General features: G+C 36.9%; 1 protein-coding gene across 1 annotated transcript; it reads left to right on the forward strand.

Moving 5' to 3' along the window:
• The first annotated feature begins 9,678 nt into the window (after positions 1-9,678).
• LOC148575333 (uncharacterized) lies at positions 9,679-10,332 on the forward strand. The gene has a single exon (XM_088506175.1). It carries the CDS (start codon positions 9,679-9,681, stop codon positions 10,330-10,332), a length of 654 nt encoding a protein of 217 aa, XP_088362301.1.
• The last annotated feature ends 491 nt before the right edge of the window (positions 10,333-10,823 follow it).

A 10,823-nucleotide genomic window follows, 5' to 3' on the forward strand; every position in this document is an offset into this window, starting at 1 on the left:
GTCTTGAGCTTAATTGTATGGTTGCATTCAAATCATAATTTTATTTCTGTGTGTTTCATTTCTTTTTATTCTGATGTTCTTTACTTTGCTTTAATCTATATGTCCAATTATAGAATATAGAATGTAGATACATACCAATAGAATGATTGAGGCCATCATTTGATTTCAGCTCACTTACCCCAAATTAGCCTACCTTTTACATCACCCTTGTTAGCCCCCTTGAGCCTTTTAAAACCCCTTTATTCTATTTAGCCAAATTACTAGCCTTAAGCAGAAAAAACAAAAGAAAATCCCAAGTGAATCCTTGGTTAGCTTAAGATAGAAAATCATGAATAGAGTTAAATGTGGGAAACCTTTTGGGAACATGGATGATAGAAACAAAAGGTAGAGAAGTTAAAAAAAATAAAATAAATTTGGGAAGCATGCTCATGAGAAAATCAAAGTGATTTAATTGCCATGTGCCTTGAAAAAAAAAAAGAGAAGAGTTATTTTTCAGCATTTAAATAAAAGGGGGATACAAAAGAAATTCCCCAATGCAAAATAAAAGCAATGCACATGGAATAAAAAAATAAAAAGTGAAACATGAGTATGTAACAATAAGTGGGATAATATGGGAAAATAGGTAAAGAGATTTTGTTTTACTAAATATGTATGTTAGGTGAGATCTTAGTCTAATTAAGGATTCACTTATTAGCTCACTTGACCCTATACATAAATCCTTACCTTTACCTTGACCCCATTACAACCTCAATTAAAGACCTCATGACTTTTTGGTATGACTATATTCTATAATTGTTGATTGGTTAGATGAAGAACAAAGCTATAGAAAGTAAGAATAAAAAGAAAAATAGAGTGAATAAACCCAACAAATACTAAGTGACTAGAGAGTAAACCCAAAATCCAGTGAGGGTTCAATAACTCATCAACATATATCTGTGCTTAAATTTACTAATTGTTTTGCAAGTTTGTACAATGTTTTCTTTCCCATCTCATTTGCTAAAATGCTTTATTATTTAAGGGTTGGCTATATATATACATGATTCCTTGAGAATGTGAATTAACTTGACTACATGTAAGCTTTATATATGAGTGAATAATTTAGAGTTGCGTGATGCATCATTCATTTAGGTAGTTGCATTTAAATTAGGTTGCATTGCATGACATTCCATCACTTTAACCTTAATTATTTACCCTGGATTTAGCATGAGGACATGCTAGTGTTTAAGTGTGGGGAGGTTGATAAACCCATATTTCATGAGTTCTTTTGTGCTTAATTTGAGTGATTTATACAATCCTTCACCTACTTATTCACATTAATTGCATGGTTTTACTTTCCCTTCCTTATTATGTCATATTGTAAAAAACATGTTTCCTAAGCTTTAAAAATTAATTATTTTAATTACCTTTATTTCCATTCGATGCCGTGATTAGTGTGTTGAGTAGTTTCAGATTTTCCAAGGCAAAATGACTTAAAGGATGGAAAAGGAAACATACAAAATAGGAAGGAGAAGGCAAAACGGAGCTTTAAGAAAACTGGTATCCACGCGACCGCATGGATGAAGCGATCGCGTGCCAAGCACGAATCAGCAGCGACGCGGCCGCATGACTGACGCGACCGCGCGCCTTAAGCAGAACGCACATGACGCGGTCGCATGACTGACGTGACCGCGTGGCAAGGAAAAGCTCCAAATGACGCGACCACATGACAGAGGCCACGCACCAGAAATTGCAGAAAATGCTCATAGCGATTTCTGAAGCCCTTTTTGGCCCAGATCCAAGTACAGACAGCATAGACCAGAGGTTATAAAGTGTGGGAATGCATCCATTCAAAGAGAGCTCGCATATTTTATTTTTCAATGATTTAGATTTAGTTGAGAGGGAGATCTTCTCCTCTCTCTCTCTTAGGATTAGGATTTCTTCTTGCTTTAAGAGTGACTCTCAATCCAGGTTTTATATTTCTTTATTTTAAACTTCCCTTTCACTTTATTTATTTATTTCAGCATTTGAGTTGGCTATTTACCTTTATAATTGGATCTATGAATTCTTCCATGTTACAGACTGTTATTTGAATTAATGATAATTGAGGTATTTTCAGTTTATGATTGTTCTCTTGATTTAAGTTACCATTGCTTCCCATCTAAGGACATTTTTATTATTCCAGCAATTTTACTTCTTCCCCTTTTGGTCCTGGTTAAGAATTCAGTAACTCAACAGTTATTAAACTCAACATAACTGATAATCGTTATCTTGCTAATTGAGCTGAACTTAAGTAATCCCAACCTTTTCTTAGGAAATAAATAGGATTCAAAGGTCAATTTAATTAGTCCCCTGACTTTCCTTTGCCCTAGTAAAGGTTGACCAAGTGGATTTTAGCTTCAACTTTCATTATAGTTGAGAGAGATAACTACGTTGGACCTCCAACTTCTCTTACCTTACCAAAAGTCTGCTTTACAATATTTATTTATTTTAATTGCCATTCACTTCACTTGTCATTTAAATTACTTGCTTCTCATCTTCTAAACCCCGATTACAACCTTTATAGCCAATAATAAGAACATACTTCCTCGCAGTTCCTTGAGAAGACGACTCGAGGCTTGAATACTCGGTTAATAATTTTTAAAAGGGTTTGTTACTTGTGACACCCAAAACGTTTGTACGAAGGGATTTCTGTCGGTTTAGAGACTATATCTACAAGACTACAATGCGACTGTTTTTATGAAATTCTTTACTGGCAAAAATCCCAACGTCACAACCCATCATACCAAACGTCGTTTTTCACTTTCAGAGTATGGAAATTATGAAATGCCACCGTTTTGAGAGTAGAGAGTGTAACGTTTAACATTTTGTCTCCTGAACAAGTCTTCATTTGTTCTTCTTCTTTACTCTCACCGTGACTCTCTGTTTCTCTGACCCATAAGCCACCATCACGAAGACGAAGAAGCCTGCGTCATTGTCCACAACCAATAGAGTATTCTGGAGCATTGTTCGTGCGTTAGTTCTGGAGCTTGGTAGAAATCTTGAAGGCAACGACACAGCATTGTTTCTGTGTTCGACGTGAGAGGTAAATTTTTTATATCTTGTTAAAAAAATTGGTAACACTATGTAAACCCTTAGTTTTCCCATTATATGATTGAGTCATGGTGAAGAATCTATTAGTGCATATGATTTAGGATTTCATTCCAGGGTTTGGTTTATGATCGGTTATATGGGTAACAATGGCAAAAATGTATCCCAGCCCAAAAAGAGCCACTCACAGCCATGGAAGACTAACCCTCTCCACTCCCCTTCCAAAAATATACCAAAGCTAGTCCCACATTTGTTGGACCCAATTCTCATCCCAAGAAAATAAACTATGTGCATCCCAATAAAAGGTCCTCCCAGCCCACACAGAAGTTCGTTGAAAAGCCCAATTCTTAGCCCACCATTAAGTGCAATTCTCAGCGCACGCAAAAGCCCAAATTCCAGCCCAAATTCAAACCAAAAAATTTCTTCCAACTTGCAAAACCTTGCACTGATCCTTTGAAACCTGCTGTTAAACTAAGAAGTGGCGATCAACCTCCAAAAAAGTTACATGCTCAAAATAAGAACAAAGAACCTCTGCAATTCACAAGGTCTGGTTGAGTTGTTAAGCCACCACCAATTCAGGATGATAGTGACTCTCATGACTCATATGAGAGTACTGAGGACAGTCTGTATAAACCCACTAAAGTTTTAGAAAATCTCAGTGACACTGACAATGACAGTGATGACTTCAACAGTAGCAGGCCAAGGAAAACTGATTTCAGAGAGAAGCACATATCAGCTTCTTCTAGAGGGGTTGAAAAGGTTATTGACACCGATAACTCGAGCTATGAAGATATTGAAGAGGATGAAGATATTGAAGTGGCCGAAGGAGGCATGGACTAAAGCTCATTTTTGTGAGGGGCCAAAAATGGACACTATCGATAACAATTCTTGTGAGTCATTTAATGCAAGGACAAAGCTGATAGGGCCAAGCCTATCCTCACATTGGCAGAGGAAGTCAGGAGGATCATAATGAAGACCATGGTTGACAATAGGCAGAAACTGGCAAACTACCAAAAAATTTTGTCTCCAGTGCAACAAAGCAGGCTTGAGGCAATGACAAAGCTTTCTCAGCATTGGTCCCCACAATGGAGTGGTGATCAGAATGAGGACTTATACGAGGTTTAAGGCTGGCCAAGCACAATGGTTGTTGACTTAGGAAAGCGTACTTGCACATGTAGATTCTGGCAACTAATAGGTATATTTTCTCAATCTTTATGTAAATGTACTATATTAATAATGCCAATTGGTCTGAAAATGTAACTGCATCACACAGGTATGCCTTGTATGCATGCCATATCATGTATAAAATATAAGAATGATAAGAGGGCGGAGGATTACTGCCATGAGTGGTTAACCATGGAATCATACTGAAAAACATATGCTTTCCATGTTAACCCAATCAAGAGCCAAGACTTAAGGGAAAAAATAGGTAGACCTGCACCAGTTCCTCCTCTAATTAAGCCCAAACCAGGTAGACCCACAAAGAACAGAAGAAAAGACAAAGATGAAGGAGGCTCTGGTTCCAAGACAAGGATGAAGAGAAAATATAAGCTCATCCGATGCATGTTTTGTGGTGAGGTTGGACACAATAAGAGAACATGCAAACTTAAGAAACAAGTTGATGTTGAAGAAGAAGCAAGGTTAATGCAACTGCAACTTGCAGTTGTTGATCCTAACACAGATGCACCAAATGAACTCTCAAATGATAATGCTCATGTTGCCCCCAATTAACCCTGTTCTAGTGTCTATTTCTCCACCACCATTAAGATCGAATGCAGCCTCACAGATAGTCCTGAACCAACCGGAAGGAATCCCAGCAACCCAAGGAACACAACCGTCACCACCCAGTGAAGTTGTAGTGGTTTGATTAATTACATTTTTTTCATTTTCATATACATAAATATGTGGTTGTCTATTCATGTATTTACTTTATATGTCATGCAGGCTAAGGTGAGAGGAAGACCACCCAAGCTTCAGGTTTCCAAGGGAAAAGGAAAAAGGGCTATCTCTCCCCAGCCTGCTGCAACAACTGCAACAATTCCAATTTCTGTTGGAACAATCAAAGGAACTAGTGCTGCGACAACCAAGAAGATTGCAAGTTTCATGACCTTTGTGCCGACTCCGGGGTTCAAAAGGCCAAGGAAGAAAGATAACGCTATCTGAAGACCATCATCGGAACATATGCTTTTTTTTGTGTATAAGGCTATAGATTAGGAAAGATATCATGGTGTTAAACGCTATCAATCCTCACTGTTTTGTAAAGCCTTTATTTTGGATGCATGTTTTGCCTTGGTATGTAGTGTTTCTGAGGAATCACTTTTAAGAACTTTACTATGTTTTGTGGTGACAAACACAATGCAGTTTTAATTAAAGGAGATTGAATAACATGCTGATCAATATTAGTAGAGGCAGAATTAAGAAAAGAACTAGAATCAGAATTAGAGGAAAACACTTCATATAATTTGAATTCATAGAATGATTTGAAGCATTACAAATTTACAAGTAACTGGCTTTACAATATGAGAATCAGAACACCTAATAGGTGAGGTATCTGCATGAGTAAGAGTACAATTATTACAAGGAGCAGAATTCAATGCACAAGACAAACACTTAGAGTATTTTCTTAGCAAGAGAACACTATTAGGGACAACTAGGTGATCAAAAGCATAAATTCCTCCCCTAGTAGTGCCCTAGAGAAGGAGTTTTCAAGAAACTTGATCACGAACAAGACATTGTTTAGGCCAAAATTCAAAAAAGACATTGTTGTCCTCTGCTATTTGATGGACATGTAGCAAATTAAGCAGTTTAAAGCTATCATTATTCTTTTATCAATCAAAATAGAAAATCCATTGTTTTTAATAGGGGTACATGTACTGATGGTAATCAGTAGCTAAGAGAATGGGGGGTTGAATCTTAGCCCCTTTTTTGCTGTATATTAATTTCTGTTTTTTCAAATAGCTTTAGGAGATATTTCTGCTTTTTGTCTCATAACCAGTCAAGAGACATTTTCTTTTTGTCTCGTAACCAATTAGGAGATATTTTTCAATTTTGTCTCCAGTGCAACAGAAATAGAATAAGAGTAGAAGAGAGAAAGAGAAGCATACCCAGAAGTATCCTGGTTCAGCTGCTAAGTGCAATGCAGCCTACATTCACTCTCCATCACAACATGACAAAATTTCACTATAATCATCAGATTACATACACGAATTCTTCCCTAGGAACTACCCTTTACTATCTGGGACAAATCCAGATTCTATCCCCAAATATGATTTTGACTTGGACACCTACCAAGCTTTTAACTGCAAAGTGCTAACCCAACTTGCAAGGGAATCCCCACAGGATAATGAATCACAACATCAGATGTACAAAGGAACTCTTAAACACCTATGGCTTTTTCTTTAATTTTGCTCACTGCCTTTTTCCTCTCACTGGCTTTTTCTTACAAACCTCACTCTGTTTGCCTTTTTCCATGAGACTCAGATAGACAAAACTAAAGAAAAGAAAACAAAATAAAACCCATTGAAGGAGAAGAACTCTGTTAGCTTAGGGTAGCTATGAGAACTCTGTGCTTTCTCTCCTTGATCTCAACCCTTGGCCGTTCACCCTTATTATAGAAGGGAAAGCTTCCAAGGTTCAAACTGGTTTAACCAAGCCACCAACATCTTCTCCAACACTCAAGCAGTTTTGGTTCGGACAGAGAGAAGAGAAAAGGAAAACCGAAAATCAACATGCATGTACCTCTCTCATCCCTTCTCATCAAGCTTCTTCAATCTAAGCATTTGATCCTGACTTTGCCTCCAAGAAAGAATTCTGACCTTTGATGAACCTCTGATCCTTGACAGCTCCTTCTTTTCTATATTTGCTTCTTCCTCTTAGTAGCTCCAATAGCTACCTTCTCTCTTGGATGAACAAAAATGGAAATGAGCTTTACCACTAAGATCTTCTTCTCTGACCGAGATGGATCTTTCCTATTCTTGGCATGGAAGATCTTGAAGCTTCTTTTGAAAATCTTGCCTTCAGTGGCAAAGATCTAGCCACACCATGCTTTGGATCTTCTTTTTGAAAAGGTCATCATCAACCTAGCCTTTTTCTTCTTCATAGCTTCACTATTTTTCTCTGACAACTTGCTCTTGCTTCTATCTTCTTTTCTGACACATGAAATGACTGAAACAAAGAGAGGAGAGAGAAGATACAAAGATTTTCAATGTACAATTAAATAAAATTGAAATCCTGCTAACAATCCCCAAAAGGTGGAGTAACGTGTTGTGAAGCATTTAATGCAATTAAATCAATTTTAATTTTCTCTTTCAGTTACTAAGGCATGAGCTTAATTTAATTAAAATTTGAATTCCATAACCCATGAAGGTAGGTAACTGAATATGCATGCTCCACTTCCTTTCTTTCTTCTTCCAAATCGGACCAAAGGCTTTGTTGGTCTAACAAGAATTTTGTTTTGGGCTGTGCACACATTTCCTGGCCCAAATAGTTTTGTTATCTTTTTAAATAATTCAGCTACTTAGTATGAAATATTTTTGGACAAAAGCTTATTATTCTTATCACATTGGGAATATGTGACTTTGGCCCAATAACCAAAACCTGCACATTAACAAAATCATCATCCAAACAATTGGAATTAAATATTGAAATAACAATTTTCTAATTAATATTAATAATGTTTGATCATCATAATAATTTCAAGTTTTTCAAACTTATCATGTAGCATTACCTACATATACATGATCAATAGATGATAAGGATCATGAGTTCCTTGTGAGGAAGAGAGGAAATTATTGGGATCAGTGGTAACATGGCGGCTAGCACCCAAATTAGGATACCAAGAAATTTGAGGTGATGCTGAGGAAGATCCCGAACCAGGTTGATATTGTTGGTCAAAGCGATAGAAGCAGTTCAAAGCCTCATGACCATTTTCACCACAAATTTGAGTCCTCGAATTATTCCAAGAAGATCGTTCTCCTCTTTGAAACCGGCCTTTGTGTTCTCTCCTAGCACCACCATCCTTAGCTTGATTCTTAAACCGGTCTAGCATGTCCTCATATTGAAGGAGAAAAGCCTCTGCCTCACTTACTGAGAAAGTTTCCATCCTTGACATCACAACAGTGATGTAGTTACTATATTCCACAGTTAAGCCATCCAAGATAGCTTGTATGTGATCATCATCTTTTAGTTGATATCCAACTGCAAGAAGGGAATCAGCTAACTTACGAATTCGAGCAAGATAATCTGCAATGGAACCAGTTTTCTTGATGGATTTGAGCTATGATTTGAGACTCCAAATCCTAGTCCTTGACGTGGCAGAAAAGTAATTGATAATAGTGAACCAAGCATCAGAAAAATTAGTGCAGTGACCTACCTTGTTCTTGAAGGTAGTGGACATGGATGTTACATGACTTAACACTTCTACTAGTTAGTTAGTATAGTGAGCTTATGTGTATAGTGTTGGTTACAAAACTCATTAGTGAATTAGTTACCTTGTACAAGAGAGAAAAACTAGTTAGCAGTAGAGTAGTTAGTGACTATATATATCAACAGTACTCTTTTGTATAGTCAGTTTTTGCATTCCCATTTTCAAGTAGAATGGTGATTGAGATGTGAATAAGAAACACACTCTCCCTTATCTGAGTTTCGTGAAGTCGCTCTTTCACCTTCTAGAACTTACCACTTTAACATGGTGCAGTGAGCGTGGATGGAAGGGTTGAGAAACTTTAAAAGAAACTTGAATGCAACTTCGATTTCGTCTCCCTGCTGATTCAATTAACCGGCATGCAGTTTCAATTCCTTCTTCTTACAACTTCAATTTCATCTTCTTCTCCTTCTTTCTTTCTTCCTTCTCCCTTAGACTCACACAATAGAGACTGATGAGAGCTACTTTGTTCTGCACAAAACTAGTCCAGACAAATAGTGATCCGATTAGTGAGTTCTAGGGCAAAAATTATACAAATCCATCAGTTCTTGAAATTTTATTTAAAAATTGAATCCAGAGCAAGAAACTTACCACTTTAACATGGTGCAGTGAGCGTGGATGGAAGGGTTGAGAAACTTCGAAAGAAACTTGAATGCAACTTCGATTTCGTCTCCCTGCTGATTCAATTAACCGGTATGTAGTTTTGATTCCTTCTTCTTGCAACTTCAATTTCATCTTCTTCTCCTTCTTTCTTTCTTCTTTGATTTCATCTTCTTCTCCGTTTCTTCTTCTTCTTCCTTCTCCCTTAAACTCACACAATAGAGACTGATGAGAGCTACTTTGTTTTGCACAAAACTAGTCCATACAAATAGTGATCCGATCAGCGAGTTCTAGGGGCAAAAATTCTACAAATCAATCAGTTCTTGAAATTTTCTTTAAAAATTGAATCCAGAGCAAGAAGTTGAAGAAATGGCGTCAGATAACAATCCACCATTCTCTTCTTTAGACATCCAGGCTCTTGCAAGTTTGGTTAACCAGATCAATCTTATGCAATCGAATGCAACAAGAACGCAATCAAATCCTGCATTGGATCCAGTGAGTCCCTATTTTCTGCATCCCGGAGAAAATTCAAGTTCTTCTTTACTTTCGACTCCATTAGAGGAAACAATTACCAAATTTGGGAGAAAGCTATGTGGAGAGCACTTACATCAAAGAATAAACTAGGATTTGTAGATGGATCAATTAAAAAATCTGAAAGAGGAACTGCATTGTTTGAAGCAAGGGAACGATCTAACACATATGTGGTTTCTTTGATTAATCAATCTTTAATCCTTGAGATAGCTAAGAGTGTAGTGTGGATAAATTCTGCTGAGGAATTGTGGAAAGAATTAAATCATAGGTACTGTCATGGAGACATATATAGAATTGCAGAACTAGAGGAAGATCTAGTTGCTACAAAACAAGGAGAGTTAACAATTACTACTTACTATACAAAATTGAAAGAGATTTGGGAAGAATTAGATCATTTGCACCCGATCCCGATCTGCTCAAGATGTTTTGAAAACTGCACCTGTGAATTGAATATATTGAAAGGTTATAAGGAAGATGCAAGTGTTCTAAGACTCTTGCGTGGATTGAATGATCAATATTCTACTGTACGATCTCAAATCATGCTGATGAAACCATTGTCCAAGGTAGACGCAGTTTTTTCTGATCTGCTTCAGCAAGAAAGGCAGTTTAACATGAATGAAATGGTTGAAGGGAAGGCATTGATAACCAATGCAAGAACTGATGGTGGAATTGTTAGAGGAAGGGTTAGAGGCAAAGGAGGTAGGGGAGGCTGAAAGAGCAGAAGATTGATGGTTTAGAGGTTATAGTAAACTCTCGTTGTAAGTATTGTTACTAAACCAAGCAATCAACCTTTCTTACAAACGTTTTGGTTGTCACAAGTAACAAACCCCTAAATAAATTGTTAACCGAAGTATTCAAACCTCGGGTCGTCTTCTCAAGGAACTGCAGGGAAGTATGTTCTTATTATTGGTTATGGAGGTTGTAAAATCGGGGTTGAGAGTGAAGGGTAGATATGACAAATAATTTAAATGGCAATTAAAATAAATAAATACTGTAAAGCAAACTTTTAGCAAGGTAAGAGAAATTGAAAGTCCAACTTAGTTATTCCTCTCAACAATAGTGAAAGTTGAATCTTAATTCCACTTAGTTAACCTTTACTAAAGTAAAGGAAAGTCAAGGGACTAATTAGTTTGACCTTCGAATCCTATTTATTTTCTAAGAAAAAGTTGGGATTACTGAAGTTCAGTTTAATTAGCAAGATGAT

The sequence above is a fragment of the Arachis ipaensis genome, chromosome B2 (genome assembly GCF_059453495.1).
Source record: "Arachis ipaensis isolate K30076 ecotype BB chromosome B2, ASM5945349v1, whole genome shotgun sequence".
In the NCBI taxonomy this organism is placed as follows: Eukaryota; Viridiplantae; Streptophyta; class Magnoliopsida; order Fabales; family Fabaceae; genus Arachis; species Arachis ipaensis.

Excerpts from the sequence above, each read along its gene's own strand:
- LOC148575333 (XM_088506175.1), top strand. The coding sequence starts at position 9,679 with ATGTGGAGAGCACTTACATCAAAGAATAAACTAGGATTTGTAGATGGA.